General features: G+C 36.8%; 1 protein-coding gene across 4 annotated transcripts in view; it reads left to right on the plus strand.

Annotated features, from left to right (window-relative positions):
* The window catches only part of RGS7 (regulator of G protein signaling 7), a 473,731-nt gene that overhangs the window by 356,382 nt on the left and 92,256 nt on the right, over positions 1–25,093 (plus strand). For 2 of the 4 annotated variants that reach the window (XM_069545572.1, XM_069545574.1), the window contains one exon: positions 968–1,018. The exons of the other annotated variants lie outside the window; for them this stretch is intronic. In XM_069545572.1, the coding sequence (XP_069401673.1) occupies positions 968–1,018 (51 nt within the window). The remainder of the gene's footprint in view (positions 1–967; positions 1,019–25,093) is intronic. 4 annotated transcript variants of the gene reach the window in all.

A 25,093-nucleotide genomic window follows, 5' to 3' on the forward strand; every position in this document is an offset into this window, starting at 1 on the left:
ATCTCGATTTACACAGAATTTCATCCATGCACCACTGAGGCAGTTTGTAGGCAGTGTGTATAGCTATTTACGTTACATATTTGTTGTTGTTGTTATTTTATGTAGAAATTAGTTACACTGAAAACCAAAGTTACACAGAAATGAACATCTTAGGTAAATCTCCTCTTCTAGAATCTCCCATTTCTGCTCATATTTTTACCATTCTGTTCATCCATAATGCTTGTGGACTGGAAACCTTGAGTCCTCATAGTTCTCCCACTGGCCAACTCCAGCCCTAATTAGTCACAAGTCTGATTTTGTTCTAATTCTCTTGTACACTGAACTAGCTCAGGGCCTTTCAATCTTGGATCACATTTAGCAGAAATGTTGACTACTCTGCTTTTCTTTTGACTGGCTTAAGGCTCTCCATGCACACTGCCAAAGGTGAGGATCAAGGGAAGTTCTACTGTGTAAATCAGTCTTGAGTATCTTGAAAATAGTGGAAAGACCTTTCAGTCAAAGAGAATAGTACTATAAAGGCTTAAAACACAAAGGAGTTTCAAAAACTGACAGCACATTTGGGTTGACTTGAGAGTAGATATAGAGATGGATGGGGCAAACCAGAAATGAGACAATTATCATCTTATAAAGTATTGGCTTTGCCATACTAAGAATTGTGCTTAAAAGATAGTGGATACTCAGCAACCATTCATTAAGTGAATAAATAAATGAATCACTTTATCCACTACTAGTATATTAAATCTTTCTGTTTAAACATTTCATATTTAGTAATTGACTAGTTTGCACTTGAGTCATTGAATGAAGACAGTGTAGTCACACTATTTTCAACACCTTGTATGTAGCTGATCCTAATCTGTTATAACAATTAGAAACATTCCTTCTCCTTATCAGTGCTGTTAAATGTTCTTGAACTTAACATGTATAGATATTCACATATATTTGTGTTTTTCTTTTTTTCTTATTCTAGGGTCAGATATCGTTCAATGGTTAATAAAGAACTTAACCATAGAAGATCCAGGTAAATAAATCATTTTCCCATAGAATTATTTTCTTTGTGGTTTTAAGAAACATGTTTCCTCCGGGCTAACATGACAAACAAACTTGGCAAGCAAGCCTGAAAAATTATATTTAATTATATTTTTCACATATATATAGATTTTATGGTAATCAATGTATATTTAACTAAAAACTATAGTATATTTAACTATTTAATTCAGTTTACTATAGTTTCTTTCAATATGTAATGTCCTATTTTATAATATTTAATTCAAGTGATTGGTGGCTGTTAGAATTGATGAGCATTATACATGTCCATAAATAATTATACATATAACTTACAGCAAGTGATTATGAAATAATGAGATTTCTCTTATGAAAACACACAGAACTAAATCTCATTAATTTTCCCTTAACTATGTTTTTTTGTGTGAGGTTTGAAAACAATTTTATTTTAAATTCCAACTTCTTTTTATCATGCCTATATTTTGTTTTTAATGGTCTTATTACAGTCATGGACTCATTCATTGTGGTAGGCATTTTGTATATTCTGCAACACAAAACCAACATGCAGAGTTTGAAAACAGTTTCTATGAGCACACGTTTTCATTGCCTAGAACATATTCCTAGTTATGAGGAATTTAATGAATTTTAAAAAGCATCATGTAAGAAGAGCCTTCATGTGTCACAAGTTTTTCACATCCCTGAAATTAAAATGAGATGTATTTTGTTTAGAGAAGATGCATTGAACTTACTAAGGCCTCATGGTGTTTTTCTGTTTTACTGCCGGTTGCATGAGAATAATTCAGCTGTTCTCCTACCATTCTGAAATATGGTATTCTTTGAGTTCTCCAAGGTTCTTTCTGCATGGGCACACCATTTATTCTTTACAGTATAAGCCTTCTGGCTTTTCACATCTCTATTGAGAAACAAGAAACAGGTAGTCTGTGCTTTTAGATAAAAAGGTAGTAACCTTTTGTTTGTTTTTCCCCCATTGTTTGAAATAGTATTCTATCATATCGATTAACTTTTGCTGTGTAACAAACTACCCTAAAACTTAGTGGCTTGGAATAAACAGCTCTGTGGATTGGCTGGTCACGTCTTCTGGCCAGTTTCCTTGGTTGACTCCTGCTGGACTTTCTTATGGACTGTAGCCAGGTGGTGGGTGGATGATCTAGGATTTCTGACGTATTTGGTACTCAGCATGCTGTCAGCCAGGTGCATCTCATTCGCTCCTCCTTCAGCCTGCTAGCAAGGGCTTTTTACCAGGGTGTTTTCAGGGTTCCAAGTGCAACACAGGCTTCTGCTTGTGTAACATTTTCTCTTGTTTCATTTGCCAAGGCAAACACCGTGGCCAGGAGCAGAACCAGTGTAGGAAGGTACTATCCAAAAACATGGATACAGAAGGATGCAAGCAAATTGGGACACTTACTAAAAAATCTTCCACCTTTATATTTCTTCTGCCTTCCTATGATATGTCCTATGATATGTCCTACTAGCTTTTGGTTTGGAGTTGCAAAATCTACCCTCCATCACCTGTTCATCTTTTCTTAGTAAATATGCTTTGTATCCAATATCATATCATACTAATTGTAGATGTGATTTTGAATGAATTTATCAAAAGATAAAACTTCAGTGAATTTTCTATCCTTCACAAAATAATTGGCAAACCATCAGTAACTCCTTGATATCACCTTGCTCATCTGTGATCCTTGCTGCCTCTCACTGGAAGGGTCACTGTTACCAAACTCTTGAAATTATACTGATGAAGGTGAGTAATACCTCAGACTAATGAGTAGTGATGACCTCTGGAAATCAAAGATCATTAAACATGTATATGTTCCTAAGTGGCACCCTAATCACTCTACTTTTCTCTTATCAGCCTATGCTTCTTGAGATCCCAGTATTCCTTGAGAGGCATCCTGGAATTGAAGATGGGTCATGGGCTTTGCTGACATGCTTGAGCTTGAATCTCTATATATACTTACTCTGTATGGGGCATTGGGCAAGTTACTTAATTTCTCTGTTTTTACTTTTTTTCTTCTTTTCAGTAAGATGATTTTAGTACAGTGTTTTGTGAAGCTCAAATGAGTCAACATGCAAGTGTGCCAAAATCCTAATTTTTTTTTTTAAATAGGCCAGATTCTTTTAAAACCCTGAACATTTGCAGGCACATTTAACTAAATTGAATTCTCTAAAAATGTATGCAATTTTTATATTGGCCTTCAAAAACACTACCTGTTCCATGAAACCTTTTATTTATCATTCAGCTCCCATTGGCTTTCCTTTACCATGAATATTTTCCAAGCATATTTACATGTTAGCTTAATTTTATTATCTTTTATATTTAATTTTATATGTTGGTCTTACTGCTTCAGTCAAATCTCCATAACATAATGGCAGAGAACATACATCCTGTCCAGTCATTGACTGAAGTGCCAAGATTAATCAGTTCTCAATTATTACTTGATTTTTTTTTAACTTATGGAATCCACAGAAGTGATATCAAATTTATGATAACTACTGATTTAGTTTGTGATCTCCTAAATGGATGAGGAGAACTGAGGAGGAAGAAATTTCAAATGAACTTTTCTTCATCTAAACCAAACCCAAAGTAAAATAAATGGTTTTAAATGCACACAGAAGAATAAGATTAAGGATAAGTGTAGATTTATCCAGGATAAAAATTTAATTTTGAACAGTTGCATTTTTTTCTTTAGAAGTATCATCTATGTAAAAAAACAAACAAACAAACAAACAAACTGTGAAAATTGAGATTTGTACAAAATTGAGATTCACCTGGATGTTTTATCAAACTAAATTGACTATCTTACCTGAATTAATTGAATCAATCTATTGTGTTCAGCATTACAGAGTCTGTCATCTGCCCCTAAGTCCTGCCACAAGTCCTCTGGAGAGAGTGATCTAAATTCTATTCTGTTATATATGGCCTTGTATTCCCTAGATTTGGTTAACTTGCCAGTGAGATCAGTATGTTTCAGATTTGAGAAAGTATAGAATATCTCTGTTTTTAGTTTTAAAATATAGTTTTTAAATAGATCACTTCATCTGAATACCACAAAAATATCATGAAGTAGCCATACAGACATAGTTATTTTACAATTGGAGAATCAACTGAGAGGAAACTATGAATGCCCTAGAACTGACAAAAACCCATTTAAACTCATTGAAACTTTTCCCCAGTCTCTACCCTGTGTGTATGCTCCTTTTTGCACAATTATTTCCAAACTAGATCCTGCTTTTCCTTAAATGATTGGCAGCCATGGTAGCTGCATAGATCTACCTGATAAGATGTTTCAGTATCTTTTGGAATAAAGTACTTGATTTTCTGGGATTTGTTGTTATATTTACCTGTTACACATTCTGAGTATACCTTTTGTCAGAGCTATTTCCTATATATCTCAATTCATATGTAATATAGGCAGAATAGGAGATCTTTTCTGTATACTCTTGTTTCAAACAATAGTCTTACTTGGATAGTGGAAAGTAGAAGCATTTAAAACACTCTGAACCTATAAAAATACACATTTTATTGTCCAGTTGACAAGTTATCATGTCAATATGAAATAAATTAAAGTGACTGCTTTATTAATTATTGTTTCAATGCTAAAGAACCATTATAAGAAAATATTCTGTGTTTCTAAGGCATAATTTTAAATTCTGATGATAATAATCAAGAAATCATAGACTGGAGCCATCACATGCACGCTTCTAACAAGACTGATTAGTTTAACATTGTTCAGAGTGATAGATATTACCCAAGCATACATCTTTCAAATTTGCATTTTCTATTACAAGTAATGTTTAAAGAAAACAGTAATAAATTCCTCATATTCTTTGAGTACCTGCTCCCAACCCATGTCCCTTCTCCTGCCTCTGTCTGTGGAATTCTCCAGGCAAGAATACTGGAGTAGGTAGCCATTCCCTTCTCCAGGGGATCTTCCTGACCTAGGAATCAAACCCAGGTCTCCTGCAGGCAGATTCTTTACCATCTGAGCCACCAGGGAAGCCCAGTTATGTATGCAGGGAATACTATATGTTGTTCTAATTATTTTCATGTGAGATAGGCAAGAACCACAGTTTCCATCATGCATTCATTTTAGTGTCTTATCACCTTTTCTTTTTTTCATGTACTCCATTGGAACCCCAGGTTTAAAAATACTTAAATATTTAAAATACAAATATGATATCAATATCTTTATATTGAATATATTCAGGAACCTCTCTTTTGGTGGGCTTTGCCCCCTTGGGAATGCTTTAGCATGACAGAAAGTAAAAAGTCTGCAAATGTTTACTCTATGGTATCTTCCAGTTAAAATGATCAAAACCAGCAAGGAAATTTTAGTCATATCTATGCTACTGGCATCAACTCTTTCATTTAATTTCTATCCTAGCCACACGTCCTTCTCTTCCGCTCCCCCATTTATCTGTATTTTGCATTTGCATTTAAATACCATATTTCATAATGGAACAAGTAAGTGCTAGTGTCATTTTGTTTATATAATCATGCAGTTACTCTACATAATTAAAACTCAAAGCCCAGAATATACTGAAAAATATTTAGAATTCCATAAATCAAAGTTTTGATTGCCAGAATAGAGGCTGTAATTGCCAGCATGTCTGCCATGGTGTACCTATGAGGAGGCCATCTTTCCTGCTGATAAAGGCTTTTTCTGGTTTTGGCTTCTGGCTGTCTTCATCTCCTGCCTCGATTACTATGTTACAATAACAGAAAATAATTATAATACATTAGCACTAATTAATCAGATGCCCCCAGGTACGATGCTATATGTTTTCTACCTGTTTAAATCATATGAATAGGAAGGAGACAAAAAAATTCACATGTACCAACTATGCGCCACGTACCTGTTGAAAATTTGGTATACAGTTGACCCTTAAACAACACAGCTTTGAACTGCATAGGTCCACTTATTTGTAGATTTTTTCAATAGCAAATACTGCAGTACTGTAAAATCTGAAGTTTTAAATCTGAGGATATGAAACCCTGGATATGGAGGATTGAGTGTAAAATTATACTTATATTTTCAATTATGTGGTGGGTTAGTGCCCCAAACCTCCACATTGTTCAAGTGTCAACAGTATGTTGTTCAATATCAAAGAAAAAAAGAGAGAAACTTCATATAGTAGGTGGTAGACCAGAAAGCTAAGTCTCAGATCATGGAACTACTAATCTCTAACAAATATATTGAGTTGCCATCATGTTTGATACATGAGCTGTGAACCCCTACTCCACATCTCAGCTCTGTTCTGAGTCTCAGGAACCTCATCTGTAAAGTGAAATGATATTCTTTGTCTGGATCTGAAAGTGTTCATTTTTTCTATATCAAATGTATCTGGATTAATTTTTCCAGATAAAAAAATGAACAGCAGATGCTCTCTGGCAATGCTAGTTTTTACTAGCTAGCAGCATGCATCTATAACTGGGTAGCAGCCCCAGAGTTTTGTAACCTCCCTCAAGTTTACCTGATTGTCTGATTTTTTATATTTTACTTATAGTTGCCAACTGTTAAGGAATATACTAAAAGCAGCTGGGAATGTGATTAGAATTGCTGTCTTTTTTGCTTGTAAAACTAGAATAAGCATAATGATAGCCTTGTTCAGTGTACTTTTTACTAGGTGATTAACTCCCCTTAGGAACATGTTCTATCTCAGCAGAGCTTGATATTTCTATCATTTCCTCTAGAAAACCCAGAAATATGGATTACTCCACAGATCAAAGTGCCCTGTGACATTGTCTCAATTCTTTTAGGAGCTGGTTGACCTGATTGCTGTCTTCTTCTTTTTAGGTCTTCACTTTATTTTTTATTAATCTTTTTGTGTACACATATTCTTGAATATTTTATTTTGGAGAATAAATGGGGCATGTATCACTTTTTAAAAAAGGAAAGGAAGGAAAACAGAAAGTAGAAAGGAAAGACAGAAAAAATTATAAAGAGGAAAATAAAAATAAAAAGAATTAGTAAAGCTAATAAAGCTGGAGCATAAGATATCATTGAAAATATACCTATTCATCAAAGTAGACTACTCAGAAAAAGAAGGGAAATGTAAGTAATTATATCTTATCCAGAGGAAACCATAGACAGTTGTATAAGAGCTATCTAAAAAGTCAGGCCCCTTTGTTTTTTATTAAATATAACAGTATTTTTTATCTCCTAGCTGGAGAATGAATTAGGTTATTTTCCCCTTTGTATTTGAGTTTGAGGGCATTGCTACTTGCTTTATTTCTATATTATAATAGTGAAGCTTTTCCTTTTATTACCACTAAGAATGATCAGAAATGATAGCTACAATAGTACAGAAAACATGAGAAGTGCTGATAGAAGCTTTGTGATGTAAATATGGTCTTACTATGGCATGAATATACTCGTCTGTTCAGCTATCATTTGATCACAAACCATACATAAAGGTTACTGCTCTCACAGTAAAAAAAAAAACAATTACTCTTTTAAAAATAATGTCTGAGAAATTCAATGTAACATATAATATGATTTTTAAATTTTGAAAATTACCCTCTAACTGAGGAATTCTTGCATCTAATAAAACTAAAATGCTTTTGAAAATTTTGCAGTTGTATTAAAATTTAAGTGATTGGACCTTTTGAATTATCCAGAATTCCTCCTTCCTAATACCTGGGCACTGAGGCCCATTTGAATACATACCATAGAATTCTGATTAACTCCATTTCACCTGAGGCACACACTCAGAATATGGTTTGTGTTATTTTTCTATAAATAACTGCTCATATGATTTAATCTAAATTTTTGGAAAGAGAACTTGTAGGTGTCACTAACACTTTGATGCTATTGAATGGCCCAAAGAGAGTGTCAGTTTACTGACTCTGGGAATTACTTGTCTATTTCAGCAACTCTGAAGTTTAATTCTTCCTTTGCTGAGGTTCATCCTTGAAAACATATGTGGTTTGTGTAATTGGGAGCTTCTGTAAGCAGTGATAAACATCAGTTCAGTCGCTCAGTCGTGTCTGACTCTTTGAATCGCAGCACGCTAGGCCTCCCTGTCCATCACCAACTCCTGGAATTCACTCAGACTCACGTCCATTGAGTCGGTGATGCCATCCAGCCATCTCATCCTCTGTTGTCCCCTTCTCCTCCTGCCCCCAATCCCTCCCAGCATCAGAGTCTTTCCCAATGAGTCAACTCTTCGCATGAGGTGGCCAAAGTACTGGAGTTTCAGCTTCAGCATCATTCAGCATCAGTTGTGATAAACATACAGCTTCTTTAATCTGTTTCTGGCTGTTTGACCAGTGAAGCTTTCAGTTCAGTTCAGTCACTCAGTTGTGTCCAACTCTTTGCGACCCCAAGAAGTGTAGCATGCCAGGCCTCCATTTCCATCACCAACTCCCGTAGTTTACTCAAACTCATGTCCATTGAGTCGGTGATGCCATCTAACCATCTCATCCTCTTTCGTCCCCTTCTCCTCTTGCCTTCAATCTTTCCCAGCATCAGGGTCTTTTCAAATGAGTCAGTTCTTCGCATCAAGTAGCCAAAGTGTGGGGAGTTTCAGCTTTAGCATCAGTCCTTTAAAAGAATACTCAGGACTGATTTCCTTTAGGATTGGCTGGTTGAATCTCCTTGCAGTCCAAGGGACTCTCAAGAGTCTTCTCCAACACTACATTTCAAAAGCATTAATTCTTCAGCACTTAGATTTCTTTATATGCCAATTCTCACATCCATACATGACTACTGGGAAAACCATAGCCTTGACTAGACGGACCTTTGTTGGCACAGTAATGTCTCTGCTCTTAAATATGCTGCCTAGGATGGTCATAACTTTTCTTGCAAGGAGCAAGCGTCTTTCAGTTTCATGACTGCCGTCACCATCTGCAGTGATTTTGGAGCCCCCAAAATAAAGTCTGTCATGGTTTCCATTGTTTCCCCATCTATTTGTCATGAAGTGATGGGACAGGATGCCATGATCTTGATTTTCTAAATAAGCCAACTTTTTCACTCTCCTCTTTCACTTTCAGCAAGAGGCTCTTTAGTTCTTCTTCACCTTCTGCCATAAGGGTGGTGTCGGTGTCATCTGCATGTCGAGGTTACTGATATTTCTCCCAGCAATCTTGATTCCAGCTTGTGCTTCATCCAGCCCAACATTTCTCATGATGTACTCTACATATAAGTTAAATAAGCAGGGTGACAATATACAGCCTTGACATACTCCTTTTCCTATTTGGAGCCAGTCTGTTGTTCCATGTCCAGTTCTAACTGTTGCTTCCTGACCTGCATACATAGTTCTCAGGAGGCAGGTCAGGTGGTCTGGTATTCCCATCTCTTTAAGAATTTTTCACAATTTATTGTGATCCACACAGTCAAAGGCCTTGGCATAGTCAATAAAGCAGAAATAGATGTTTTTCTGGAACTCTCTTGCTTTTTTGATGATTTGATGGATGTTGGCAATTTGATCTCTTGTTCCTCTGCCTTTTCTAAATCTGGCTTGAACATCTGGAAGTTCATGGTTCATGTACTGTTGAAACCTGCCTTGGAGAATTTTGAGTATTACTTTACTAGCATGTGAGATAAATGCAATTGGACGGTACTTTGAGCATTCTTTGGCATTGCCTTTCTTTGGGATTGGAATGAAAACTGACCTTTTTCCAGTCCTGCGGCCACTGCTGAGTTTTCCAAATTTGCTGGCATATTCCGTGCAGCACTTTCACAGTATCATCTTGTAGGATTTGAAATAGCTCAACTGGAATTTTATTACCTCCACTAGCTTTTTTTGTAGCAATGCTTCTTAAGGCCCACTTGACTTCACATTCCGGGATGTCTGTCTCTAGTTGAGTGATCACACCATCGTGGTTGTCTGGGTCATGAAGAACTTTTTGTATAGTTCTTCTGTGTATTCTTGCCACCTCTTTTTAATATCTCCTACTTCTGTTAGGTCCATACCATTTCTGTCCATTATTGAGCCCATTTTTGCATGAAATGTTCCCTTGGTATCTCTAATTTTCTATCTTCTAAGACTAGAAGAGATCTCTAGTCTTTCCCATTCTGTTGTTTTCCTCTATTTCTTTGCACTGATCTCTGAGGAAGGGTTTCTTATCTCTCCTTGCTATTCTTTGAAACTCTCCATTCAAATGGGTATTGCCTTTTGCTTCTCTTCTTTTCACAGCTATTTGTAAGGCTTCCTTAGACAACTATTTTGCCTTTTTGCATTTCTTTTTCTTGGTGATGGTCTTGAACGCTGCCTCCTGTACGGTGTCAGAAACCTCCATCCATAGTTCTTCAGGCACTCTTTCTATTAGATCTAATCCCTTGAATCTATTTCTCACTTCCACAGTATAATCATAAGGGATTTGATCTAGGTCATACCTGAATGGTCTAGTGGGTTTTCCCTACTTTCTTCAATATCAGTCTGAATTTGGCAATAAGGAGTTCATGATCTGAGCCACAGTCAGCTCCTGGTCTTGTTTTTGCTGACTGTATAGAGCTTCTCCATCTTTGGCTGCAGAGAATATAATCAATCTGATTTTGGTATTGACCATCTGGTGATATCCATGTGTAGAGTCTTCTCTTGTGTTGTTGGAAGAAGGCATTTGCTATGACTCTTCATTAAATGATCTGCCAGTTTTTCCATATTTATTTCCTCAAGTGTACCTTCTGCTCTGCTTGGCGGGTGGTTCAATATATCTTTTGGGAGGATAGATGTCAGATATCAGATGTACATGTTGTACTTTAGTTATATACATTTTTCTTAAAATATTCTGAACTATTAAAAAGATACATAAATCTACCATAAATAATTTAGGAAATGTGAATAAATATAAAGAGGAGAATAAAAAGTTCTCATAAAAAGCACTCAGGTAATCACCGCTAAAATTCTGGCACATTTGTTTTTTCCAGTCTTTTTTGATGGCCTAAGTTCTTTCTGACTTTTTTTAAACTGGAATTTGTCTCACTCAATGTCTTTCCCTCCCCATGTATGGGAGTTTTCCTCAGCCACTTAGGAGCCAGTATCTAATGTCCCTTTGCCCTCATCAGTTTATGAGGCCCACATCCTTGCCACAGCTTCAGTTGTCCCTATAAGATTGCTGTGTCCCAGCATGATGACCCCCTGCCACCACTGTCTGATCCCAGCTAAGGGCACCATTCTTACCTTGAAGCTATGAAGTCTGTCCTTCTTCCCAACTTCCGCTTTCGTCTCTCAGACTTTAACTCTTCACAAGATTTGTTTGTCTCATGGAGAGTAGTGGGAAAATACATCAACAAATGTAGCTATCACCCCTTCATAGTCCAAATTTGTCTCTGGGCCCTTTAGAAGCTGACTCCCTCTTGCCCTCTTCATGTCTAGTGACAGTGGCCAATATCCCCAACACTGACAGTCTTCCAGGTATATTCAGGCCCAGTATCTGGGCTAAATTCACTCCTACTCAGTGAGAAAAGGATAGAATTTGCCTTCATTCTACTCTTAGCCAAAGTTTCTAAATTCTCATTGCTGACTCTAGGATTGAGCTTTCCCAAGGACATCGGAGGACTGACCTTTGCTAAGGATATTTTTAGGACTGACCTCTTTCAAGAGCATGTTGACATAACACCACCCCTGTGGACAGAGGCCTGGGATGCCCTTCTGTTGTCACATGATGGTCTAATTTCAGGACATTTCCCAAAGTCTGAGGCAAATTTTCACTAGACTGTGAACTTTATAAGTAGAAGGACTTTGTTTTGTTGTGTGCTCCATATCTGGCATCTTTACTGTGCTTCTCATACATATTGAATGTTAAAATATTATTTAATTTTAAACATTTTTAACAAAGAGAGTATTAATATAAAAATAGACTGTTTTATTTTAATATTTCACTTAATGTTATATAGAGGGCATTTTCATTTTTATTATTCCAGCTCTAGATAGAGGTTTATCTCAAAGTATAAGGTTCCAGTTACCCTACAAGACACAAAGGGTTTAATCGTAGGACATAAAATGAAATATCCTGGGCTTATCAATCCATAGGTTTCATATCACGTATTTTTCTCTGAGAAAAGGGAAGAATAAATGTTATCCAACTGTAGGAAAGTATTCTAAATGTTCTGAGGCAGCCTAAAGAAGTTGTTTTTATTGCATGGAAGTATGAGTTTTATGGTCAAGTGGTAGCTCCTGTTAGAAATAAAACATGATTTACTGGTTGAAATATTGTAGCACTCTGGAAAACCCAAAGCAAAGGCATAGTAAGGACATAATGAGAGTCTCAAAAAAGTCATAAAAAAGCCAACATAGTTTGGAAGTTTACTTTTAGGCCTCAAATAATATCGTATTAAGTGAAATAACTATTTTAGGTTATGATTTGATTATTTTTCTGAGAACTTTTCAAAAAAAATATAAGGCCATTAGAAAGTATCCTGAAATCCATTAGGAATTCTTTTTTTTAACATGATTCAAGTCTGACGACTTGCATCCAGCTTAGAAAAGTAGCAGTCGAAGACATTTCTTTTTCCTACAGTTCAGGTGAGAGAGTGGATCATTCACGACTACTGAACTACTTACTCTTCTGGGACCTTTCTGTTCAACTGGTGTGTAGTGAACAAGCTATGAAGGAAGGAGAATACCTTGTCCCTATATAATAGGCAAATTCCCCTTGCCTCACTTTTTTACAAACATGCACTCTTAGATTTATTAATGTCTTCTAGTTCCCAACTAGAAGATGTCCTTTTCATCATAGGGAACTGGAATGCAAAAGTAGGAAGTCAGGAGATACCTGGAGTAACAGGCAAGTTGACCTTGGAGTACAAAATGAAACAAGATAAAGGGTAACAGAGTTTTGCCAAGAGAATGTGCTGGTTATAGCAAACACCCTTTTCCAACAACACAAGAGACAACTCTACACATGGACATCACCAGCAGCCAAAGATGGAGAAGGTCTATACAGTCGGCAAAAACAAGAATGGGAGCTGACTGTGGCTCAAATCATGAACTGCTTATTGCCAAATTCAGACTTAAATTGAAGAAAGTAGGGAAAACCACTAGACTATTCAGGTATGACCTAAGTCAGATCCCTTTTGGTTACACAGTGGAAGTGACAAATAGATTGAAGGGACTAGATCTGATAGGCAGAGTGCTTGAAGAACTATAGGCAGAGCTATGTAACACTGTGCAGGAGGTGGTATCAAAACCATCATCAAGAAAAAGAAATGCAAAAAGGTTGTCTGAGGAGGCCTTACAAATAGCTGTGAAAAGAAGAGAAGTGAAAGGCAAAGAAGGAAAGGAAAGATATACTCATCAGAATGCAGAATTACAAAGAATAGCACAGAGAGATAAGAAAGCTTTTTAAAGTGAGCAATGCAAAGAAATAGAGGAAAACAATAGAATGGGAAAGACGAGATCTCTTCAAGAAATCTAGCAATATCAAGGGAACATTTCATGCAGAGATGAGCACAATAGAAAAATTATACAAAACAGATCTTAATGACCCAGATAACCACAACCGTGTGATCACTCACCTAGAGCCAAGTCAAGTGAGCCTTAGGAAACTTCACTATGAACAAAGCTAATGGAGGTGATAGAATTCCAGCTGAACTATTTCAGATCCTACAAGATATTGCTGATAACGTCCAGCACTCAATATGCCAGCAAATTTGGAAAACTCAGCAGTCGCCACAGGACTGGAAAAGGTCAGTTTTCATTCCAATTGCAAAGAAGGGCAATGCCAGAGAATGTTCAAACTACCACACAGTTGCACTCATCTCACACTTTAGCAAAGTAATGCTCAACATCCTTCAAGCGAGGCTTCAATAATACATGAACCATGAACTTCCAGATGTTCCAGCTGAATTTAGAAAAGGCAGAAGAATCAGAGAGCAAATTACCAGCATCTGTTGGATCATAGAAAAAGCTAGAGATTTTCAGAAAAGCCTCTGCTTCTGCTTCATTGACTATACTAAAGCCTTTGACTCTGTAGATCACAACAAACTGTAGAAAATCTTACAGAGATGGGAATAACAGACCACTTTACCTGCCTCCTCTAAACAGTTAGAACCAGACATGGAACAATGGACTGGTTCCAGATTGGGAAAGGAGTATGTCAAGGCACCCTGCTTATTTAACTTATATGCAGAGTATATAATGCAAAATGATGGACTGAATAAAGCACAAGCTGGAATTAAGATTGCTGGGAGAAATATCAATAACCTCAGATATGCAGATGACACCACCCTTATGGGAGAAAGCGAAGAAAACCAAAGAGCCTCTTGGTGAAGGTGAAAGAGGAGAGTGAAAAGTCTGGCTTAAAACTCAACATTCAAAAAACGAAGATCATGGTATCCGGTCCCATCACTTCATGGCAAATATTTCGGGAAACCATGGAAACAGTGACATACTTTTTTGAGCTCCAGAATCACTGTGGATGGTGAAATTAAAAGAATATATTAAGAAGAGGAGGCAAGAATACACAGAGGAAATGGGAATACCACCCCTTTAATGTCACTGCAGCCCTGAAATTAAAAGACGCTTGCTCGTTGGGAAAAAAAAAAAAGGCAATGACAAATCTAGACAGCCTATGAAAAAACAGAGACATTACTTTGCCTACAAAGGTCTGTGCAGTCATAACTATGGTTTTCCAGTAGTCATGTATGGATGTGAGAGCTGGACAATAAAAAAGACTAAGCACCGAAGAACTGATGCCTTCAAACTGTGGTGCTGGAGAAGACTCTTGAGAGTCCTGTGAACAGCAAGGAGATCAAACCAGTCCATCCTAAAGGAGATCAGTCCTGGGTGTTCATTGGAAGGACTGATGCTAAAGCTTCAGTACTTTAGCAACCTGATGCCAGGAGCCAACTCATTGGAAAAGACCCTGATGCTGGAAAAGGTTGAAGGCAGGAGGAGAAGGTGATGACAGAGGATGAGGTGGTTGGATGGCATCACTGCCTCAATGGACATGAGTTTGAGCCAACTCTGGGAGATAGTGAAGGGAAGGGAAGCCTAGGGTGCTGCAGGAGTCAGGGGCTGCAGGACTCCATGTGCTCCATGGAGTCACGAAAAGTCAGACCCGACTGAGCGACTGAACAACAAAGCTCCCAACTGGCCTCCTAAATTAATAAATACACTTAATTTACTAAAGGGCTTCTCTGGTGGCTCAGTGGTAAATAATCTGCCTGCAATGAAGGATAGCCCATCCAATGCAGGAGACGTGGGTTCGATCCCTGGCTTGGAAAGATCCCCTGGAGATGGAAATGCAACCCACTCCAGTATACTTGCCTGGTAAGTCCCATGAATAGAAGAGCCTGGTAGGCTACACTTCATGGGGTCTCAGCAGTCGGACATGACTTAGAGACTAAACCACCACCCCAAGTTACTAACAGATGTGCGATGACAACCTAAAAAAGATGCAATATCATAAAAAGGAATAAATTATTGAAAGTAGGAAAGACTTCTTAATCCAGTGCCTTAATTTGCCTTTCATCACATCCCCACTGTTCCACTCAGTCCTTTACAAGAAAAGTTGTTGCAAATAGTTGAGCATAAGTGTCTGGAAACTCGGAGCCCCTCCTCAGTGGTGGTGTTGAGAGGAAGGGGATCATGGTAGCTGCTTCTCAGGCCTGTGCTCATTGTCTTTCTGTACCTTCTGCCAATTCTGCCTTTCACTTTGCATGTTCATTCACTGTAGGGAAATCCTAGGGCCATGGCTTGCAGAAGCTGCCACCAGAAGTTAAATAAAGCTGTGCAGTTGGGAACACCTCTAACTAATAACTGAAACATCTTAGCATGTAATCCATCCCGGGCATATCATGTCATAGAAAAAGATTCAAGCAAATTGACAGTGATGTGGACAGTTTAAAAATAAAGAATAGGATAGAAATATAGCTGTTTGTATAGATTATATCATATAAACAATGCAAAACTTTCCCATCTTAAACAGGACCTCTGTAGAATATAACCTGTAATGAGAACAGTAGAAGTGTGGGAGAGAGTTCATTGTGAAGTACAGAGGTTATTAAAGAGTTAGAAAACAAACTTATGAGAACAATAGAATAGGGCCAGAGTATTTTACTGGGAGATGCAGAAGTAAAGTAGACAATTTAATGCATGAATCTTTTCAACTCTGAAGAGTTCTGATGGTGACCAAGCTACATGTGCATATAGAGGACACAGCCAAGCTTTATGAACACTTGAGACAATAAGTGTATGAAAGGGAAAATTATTTAAAATCAGTCGCTTCAGGCAAGGCAAAGGGATATTCTTTTGAAGAACTCTTTAGAAATAGACTTTGTCCCTTTACCTTTGGTAGTCAGAAGGTAAATTGAGTAATATTTTATCTCCAGTTAGAGTTAAATAACCTTTCTGTCTGCCGTAAAGTAAACAGTCTGGAAACTCTCTGTGGTATGATGCTGTGATAAAATAATAACAAGATAAACCAGGATTTCAGACAGGACCATTCATACATTTATTAATTCCATGCATGCAAAATGTGTCCATCCTGCAGTGGAAATGCAGTAATGATCAGTGTGTACATATAATTCCCCTCTCACCAGCAAGATAGACGTTGGAGAAATCATTACACCAGCAGCATAGCAATCAGCCTCTTCAACTCACAAATGCTCTGAATTTCCCCTCAGCGTGTCCTTCCAACAGATTCTCTGACAGAGTGCTTAATCCTGGCTCACTCTCATTGTGTTCCTGTGTTTCAGATGAAATAGTGCATGTGCTATTGAAAAATCACTCAGTGCCACGGCTGATCAATACTAGGATGTCATGGCTTCAGATTCCGATCATGCCTTCAAGATTTCTTGGCAATTATAGATTTTAATCACAGGAAATGACTTATCCAGTGGGAGTGATTGTAACCTTCATTTTCCTAAAGTTCCCTGTCACGCTCATTCTGTCATCCTCGGCATCAGAACAGAACTTTTCAGAGAAAATAATAGAGTAGCTTTCTCAACTTTCTAACTTTTCCTACCTCATAGAAACATAACCATATGTATACTTGTTGTCACCTCCTCTCCTGAGGAGTTATATTGCCCCAGGGTTCTTGTTGCACCCTTCACATTTCTATTTTCTGTTTTAAACTACCATATATTTTTTGGTTTACTCACCACAGTTCTCTCCCGTCCTAAATGCCATGTTGACCCATGATACACTCTACCTACTCTTCTATATCTCTCCTATTTTTACAAATTCATTTTCACTTGCTATCTCTAATTCTTCTCTCTCCAGTTTCTCAATTCATGAAATCTTGCCTGTGTCCTCCACTTATAAACTGAAACTTTTATTCAGTGTGGTGAGTGATATTCTTCTTTTTGCTAAATTCAGTGGTCAACTCTCAGTCCTTGTCAACATCCTTGCAGTGTTTTTCACACTTATCTGTATTTTATTAGTCCACTCTCTGGCTTGTGCTATCATGTCCTCATCCTTCAACTTAGTATCGTTCCCAGATTTCTCTGCCTGCGTCAAAAACTTTCAGGGTTTTTGAGACCCAAGCATCTTTTTTCCCCCTATTTATTGGCTCTATAGCTTATTTTATAAGCTTTATTGGCTTTTTTTATCCACTATTGCTGTGAATATACATATAAAATCCCTTCTGAGCCCCTCACCTATAAATCCAACTGTCTAATAGAGATTTCCACTTGGATTTTTTATCAGGCATCTAATGTATGCAAAAAAAAAAATAAAATTTACCTCAACATTTAGTTCCCAAATCTGGGTAGACTTTTCCTCCTAAATATCTCTCAGATTTGCCCACTTATCTCCATCATCTCTGCATCTTTCCTGATTTCGTACACAGTTACATCTCACTGGGAACTACCATTATCTTCTAACTCATATTCCCTCTTTCCTTGCCCCATAACCATATGTTCATTTCAATGCATCTAAGATGATCTTTTCAAAATGCAGACCTAAGTATATCTGTTCTAGGGTTCAATAGATCCCCCATTGTCCTCAGGATAAAGTCCAAACTTTTAAGATTGAATGTAAAACCCTTTTTGATACAGCCCTGTTTATCATGGCATTTACTCAGATGACAAATTTTTGTGCCCCCCGCCACTGTACTTTCTAGTCACCAAATTGATGTCTGTTAAGTGACATTATACTCCTGATTACAAGCCTTTGAATATACTGCCTTTTTGATAAAACTTTTAAATTTATTTTTTTATTTTTAATTGGAGTAATAGGCTGCTTTCTTTGCTTGGAACCTCCTACTTCCTTTATAGTTATTCTTTTTCATTAGAACTTGTATTATGTATCAATATATAATGATATGCTGATTATGTATCAGCTTCTCCAGGAAGGGTTCTTGATCTCCAAAGATTTCACTGGATGTCCATTTAATGTGTTTCCAGAACACACTGCATTTGCCTCATTGGCACTTTTATCACAAAGTATGTTTGCATGCCCATTTATACACCCCATAGTTATTAAGGATTGGGCTGGCACTTTGTTTAGTACATTTTGCCATGTATGAGCTATATAGATTTGGTAGTAAAAGCTATGAAATTAGAGGAGCTTGCCAAAGAAGAAAGAATATGGAAAGAGTAAAGGAAAATGGGAGCCTTGCAAAGAAAAATTTCAAAGTTTGGGAGGAGAAAGGGAAGAAGAGATCAGGAGTCAGAGGGAAAAATACTAAGGTAGATAGAGTATGATGGAAGTCAAATGGGAGATCCCTGGAAGAAATTCATCAGTAGCTTGTTGAGCAAAAAGGAGTGAGGGAGTGGGCGGAAACTAGGAATTTTGCACTGGGAGGTCATTGGTGACCCTTTGAGAGAGCAAATTTAGTAAAGCTTTGGATTCAGAGGCAGGGTAAAGGAAGCTAAGGAAGAGGTTGAGAGCAGGAAGTTAGGGGCATGTGCACAATACTCTTTCAGGAAAATTGACCTCAAAAGGAAGGGGACCAAAGGGTGATAGGGGGTACTTGGGACAGTAGCCAAACCAAGAACAGATTCTCTCCTTCCCTTCCCTCTTCCTTCCTTCCTTCTTGCCTCCCTCCTTCCCTTCCTCTTTCCCTCCCTTTCTTCTTTCCTTTGACTTCCCTCACCTTCCTTCTTTCCCTTTTCTTACTTCCTTCTTTCTCCTCTCCTTGCTTCTCTTTTCTCTAATAATAATTCTTTCAGTATACTTATATTAATAATGAGAAGAAAACTGAATGAAAATAAAAACTTGATGACTCAGCAAAGAAAGGTTTACTTGACAAAGTCTCTGAAACTTTTGAGTGAGCAAAGCACTCATAGTGAAGAGAACTGGATTAGGAGTACAGAATGGGACAGTCTTGGAAAATAAGATAAATGCCCCATTTATGAACAGAGAGATTTAGTGCAAGGATAACATTCAGTGTGTGTTTGAAAAATAACAATCAATGGATTTCAAGTCATCCGAATCCTATATTTTCAGCAAAGTATCAGATAAATACAAGCACAAATTTAGAGAAACAACCTTGATATCTGAGCCTGAGTTAAGTGCAAAGTTTTGAACAATATATTAATCAATTAAAGATAGAATGTGAAATATCAGAATTAGGATGGATAAAGACTTCAAACTCTTTAAGTTTCAGAACTCTTAAAATATTTTAATGCCCTTGAAAATGTTCCTTCTCCTACAAACTGTTATCCGCAGAAAGATGTAAATTTAATACTAAATGCCCTTTGGCCCCCTTTAGGTGGACTTCATTACATACTCTCATTGTAGACAGGGAATGTTACAAATTTAAAATTAGAGTATGCCAATAGATAGCATGCTGCTTGTCAAATAAAATTTTCTGGAATCAGCCATTTGTTATTCATGGCTTTTTTTCTATTTTATACCACTTTCAAAATTTCTCTCAGCATTCAAATTCAAATTATAAATGTACTAAAGTATTAATGTAATTAAAATTGTTTCTCCCATTAAACATACCTTTATTCATAACTGTACTTCATAAGTCATTCCGGTCAGACATTTTTGTAATTAGACTGAAGTCCATTGAAAATAATTTTTCATGTGAATAAAGATATTTGCATTTTCACCATGGTTGTCTCAAGCTGTGTTGCTCTTATAAAGAGAATTTTCACATCCAGTATTTGCTTCTGTTAGTTTCTTCTTAAAATGTGTTTTCATCTGTCAGGAAATGCAGCATCACTTCCCATTGGCAAAATTAAGGGACTATGAATAGGTTAGTTTATGTCATCCATGAATGGGTAAGGTCTAAAGTTCCATGAGTTTTGTCTCAGCTACCATTAGTCTACTGAGTTTTTTTACTGAATTTTTCAAGCTGAGTTTAAGATGTATGGGAGAAATATAAAGGGATCTTTTAGTCATTTTCTGATCCAAATGTATCAAAGCATGTACTTGAATTTCAAAACATGGACTTGTGGGTTAAAATAATTTTTGCATTCACACTAGGTATTAATTAAAAACAGGGAAGATGACATTTGAAGTTTGTTACCCTCTATGCTGTTTTAGAAATTGAACAAATTCTCAAAACTTCTTCTGGTAATGTGTGATTTTTAGATATAAAGTAACAAGTATAAAATTCTTACATATAAATTATGTATTTTCTTCATATTCTTAGAGCAAGCATTAGATGTGCCGCTTGTTTCAAGACATTGTGACTCTTTTAATTTAGTCCTGCAGAGGTGATATATCACTTCCAAAAATGCAGGCTTTTAATCATATCTGGTATCAAAGCACAGTGGGTATATGAGTATTAAAGAAACACTCAAAAGTGAATATTTTCTTTAGAAATTAAATTTCTCCCAAATCATCCCACCCTCTTCCTGATCCAGAGGGATGGTATGGGGAGGGAGGTGGGAGGAGGGTTCAGGATGGGGAACACATGTACACCCATGGCGGATTCATGTTGATGTATGGCAAAACCAATACAATATTGTAATTAGCCTCCAATTAAAATAAATAAATTTAAATTTAAAAAGAAATTAAATTTCTTTTCCTTGCTTTATTTTAAATACAAATGATATATTATTCCACTTTACATTTGTGAATTGTTTGGCCAGAGGAAAAAAAAGAGTTTAAGCAGAGTTCCTGTATTTCAGGATGTTAAAGAAATAATAGGAAACACTAATACCAGAACACAATTAGTTACAATAAATGACATCAGGTACCGGAGGCTCATTGGAGGGTGAGCTTGCTCCTAAAGGAATCAGAAAAGGCTTCATGAGGGAGGGCTATATTTGAGTAGATCCAGGGAATTGCAAAGAATTCTACATGATAGCAAGGAGGCTTTTCTGGCAATAATGACACAGAGCAGAGAATGATCTTCTCCAGATCACTAAGTGATCCAGTTTGACTGGAAGGATGAATGTATGAATGTAGTATAGTGGCAGGATTTGGCCATAATGAGTTCTGGGGAGCCACTTTCTTATAGAGGAGGGATAAGAGGTGTCCTATAGGACATCATTAGGGAGTGAATTGGGTGATGCGCAGAAGGTGGAGCTTTGAATAGATTTAACTTGGAAAATAGAAAAGTAATGTCCACATTTGTTTGTTTCTAATATGTTCCAGATAGAGTTAGATATTTTAGCTGCATTATCTTTTATCCTTACAGCAAACACAAGGTTAGAGTTTGTCCTTTAAAAGATACTGTGGAGAATATATTAGAAGGCAACCAGGCTAGGAGCGCACTGGGGAGGTGACTCATGCATATTTCATCTTTTATTCCTTTTATTCTGTGTACTTGAAAACAATTTCAACTCTCCCACATTCTTGAATACCATTCACATTGGTTGCTGTCCACACGCTCTCCAACTTTCAGTTTCCCTTGTTGTTAATGGCTTACATTTGTATGATACATTAGTCAAAAATAATGAGCCAATCAGTTCAGTTCAGTTGCTCACGTGTCCAATTCTTTGCGACCCCATGAAGCATAGCACGCCAGGCCTCCCTGCCCATCACCAACTCCTGGAGTGTACCCAAACTCGTATCCATCGAGTCAGTGATGCCATCCAGCCATCTCATCCTCTGTCATCCTCTGTCATCCTCTTCTCCTGCCCCCAGTCCCTCCCAGCATCAAGGTCTTTTCCAATGAGTCAGCTCTTCACATGAGGTGGCCAAAGTATTGGAGTTTCAGCTTCAGCATCAGTCCTTCCAATGAACACCCAGGACTGATCTCCTTTAGGATGGACTGGTTGGATCTCACTGCAGTCCAAGGGACTCTCAAGAGTCCTCTCCAGCACCAAGTTCAAAAGCATCAATTCTTTGGCACTCAGGTTTCTTCACAGTCCAACTCTCACATCCATACATGACCACAGGAAAAACCGTAGCCTTGACTAGACAGACCTTTGTTGGCAGGAAATTTCTCTGCTTTTTAATATGCTATCTAAGTTGGTCATAACTTTCCTTCCAACGAATAAGCATCTTTTAATTTCATGGCTGCAGTCACCATCTGCAGTGATTTTGGAGCCCCCCAAAATAAAGTCAGCCACTGTTTCCACTGTTTCCCCATCTATTTCCCATGAAGTAATGGGACCAGATGCCATAATCTTAGTTTTCTGAATGTTGAGCTTTAAGCCAACTTTTTCACTCTCCTCTTTCACTTTCATCAAGAGGCTTTTTAGTTCCTCTTCACTTTCTGCCCTAAGGGTGGTGTCATCTGCATATCTGAGATTATTGATATTTCTCCTGGCAGTCTTGATTCCAGCTTGTGCTTCTTCCAGCCCAGCATTTCTCATGATGTACTCTGCATATAAGTTAAATAAGCAGGGTGACAATATACAGCCTTGATGTACTCCTTTTCCTATTTGGAACCAGTCTGTTGTTCCATGTCCAGTTCTAACAGTTGCTTCCTGACCTGCATATAGGTTTCTCAAGAGGCAGGTCAAGTGTTCTGGTATTCCCATCTCTCTCAGAATTTTCCACAGTTTATTGTGATCCACACAGTCAAAGGCTTTGGCATAGTCAGTAAAGCAGAGATAGATGTTTTTCTAGAACAACTCTCTTGCTTTTTTGATGATCCAGTGGATATTGGCAATTTGATCTTTGGTTCCTCTGCCTTTTCTAAAACCAGCTTGAACATCTGGAAGTTCACGGTTCACGTACTGCTGAATCCTGGCTTGGAGAATTTTGAGCATTACTTTACTAGCATGTGAGATGAGTGTAATTGTTCAGTAGTTTGAGCATTCTTTGGCATTGCCTTTCTTTGGGATTGGAATGAAAACTGACCTTTTCCAGTCCTGTGGCCACTTCTGAGTTTCCCAAATTTGCTGGCATATTGAGTGCAGCACTTTCACAGCATCATCTTTCAGGATTTGAAATAGCTCAACTGGAATTCCATCACCTCCACTAGCTTTGTTTGTAGTGATGCTTTCTAAGGCCCTATAATCTTTTTAGACTGCCTTCTTTCAGGTAGTAATATGAATTTAATAAGGGTACGCAGAATGTTGGAGGTATGCAAATGGACACAGAAACCAATCGAGAGAGTTCCCATTGGAAAGATGGAAAACATTTTGCAACAAAATAAAGTAGTATTGTCATATTGGGGAAAGAACAGACATATAGATCAATGGATCAGCCCAGAAATAGACCCACACAAATATAGTCATCTGACCTTAGACAAAAGTGTAAAGGATATTTAATAGAAGAAAAGGATTGTTTTCAGCTTTTAAAAAATTGTTTTACATAACAAATTGCTATGTTTTTTAAAAAGCAATGAACCTAGACTTTTACTTTATGTTGATGATATAAATCTCATTGTAAAGTGACATTTTCCCCACCTTTTTCATATTTACTCTTTGGAAAGAAATTCCTAAATGTAGCTCAAACTAAAGGAGTAAGAATTTATGCTCCAACTCATTCAGGGTGAAATGTATACATAAATTACTCCATTTTTTTTGTTTTTTGTTTTTGATGGAGAACTTTGTCCATATCCTCCACTTATTCAGTCACTTATTTATATCAGCATGAACCTCTGGGTTTTTTATACTTCCTCACAAAGTTTGGGAGAAGGAAGAAGATTGATTGTGGTAGAATCCTTTTTTTATTGATTGTTGAATTTAATTTGATAATATTTCATTGAGGTTTTTTTTTTCTATGTTAGTAAGAGAAAGTGGCTGTCATTTTCCTTGTTGTAACATCTTTCTCTGAGTTTAGTATTCAGGTAATACTAATCTTATAGAAACTGTTAGGAACTGTTCTATCTGCTTGTAATTTTCTGGAAGAACTGGTAACACTTCTTCCCTAAATATTTGGTAGAATTTACCAGCAAAACTTTCTAGAACCATTGCTTTTTTTGAAGGGAGTTTACTATTGATTCCTCTCTTTGAAAAAATAGAGCTATTCAGGTTACCTGTTGCCTCTTCTGTATGTTTTGGTTTATATCTTTCAAGTAATTGATTATTTTACTTAAGTTATCAAATTTGTGGGCACAGCACTGTTAATAGTGTTACTTTATTATCTTTTTAATATTCATAGGTTAGTAGTAATGATCCACAGTGTCTCCCCTTTCATTTCTGATATTGGCAATTTGTTTTTTCTTCTTTTCCTAGTTAGCCTGGCTGGAAGTCTATCAATTTCATTGATTTTTCTCTATTGTTTTCTGGTTGCTTCTGTAATTTTACCCTTTCTTTAGCTTTAAATCACCCTTCTTTCTCTAATTTCTGTGATACTAAAGTTCCACCTTACGTTATTGATGCATTTAGCACTATAAATTTCCCTCTAAGCACTGCCTTTGCTATAGATACAAGTTTCGATAAATTATATATTCATTCAGCTCATTATAATTTTTAATTTATCTCTAGGATTTTTCTTTGACATATGAATTATTAAGATGTATATTATTTAATTTTGAACATTTGGGTATTTATCAACTGTCCTTATTTTATTGATATTTAGTTTAACTTTATAGTATATGTAATTCTATTATAATAATACTTTGTATGATTTTTATTCTTTTAAATATTTTAAGGTTTGTTTTATGGCCCAGAATGTAATTCATCTCTTTGAACATTGATGAATATTTCATGTGTGCTACAGAATAACTCTACTATTGTTGGATAGAATATTATATACACATCAGTTACATCAAGTGATGGATAGTGTTCTTCAGGTTCATCTAAGTCTTATTGATCTTTTTGTCTATTTTATGTATCTATTACTGAAAGACTGGTGCTGAAGTTTACAACTATAATAA

This window comes from Ovis canadensis, chromosome 12, assembly GCF_042477335.2.
Source record: "Ovis canadensis isolate MfBH-ARS-UI-01 breed Bighorn chromosome 12, ARS-UI_OviCan_v2, whole genome shotgun sequence".
Classification (NCBI taxonomy): Eukaryota; Metazoa; Chordata; class Mammalia; order Artiodactyla; family Bovidae; genus Ovis; species Ovis canadensis.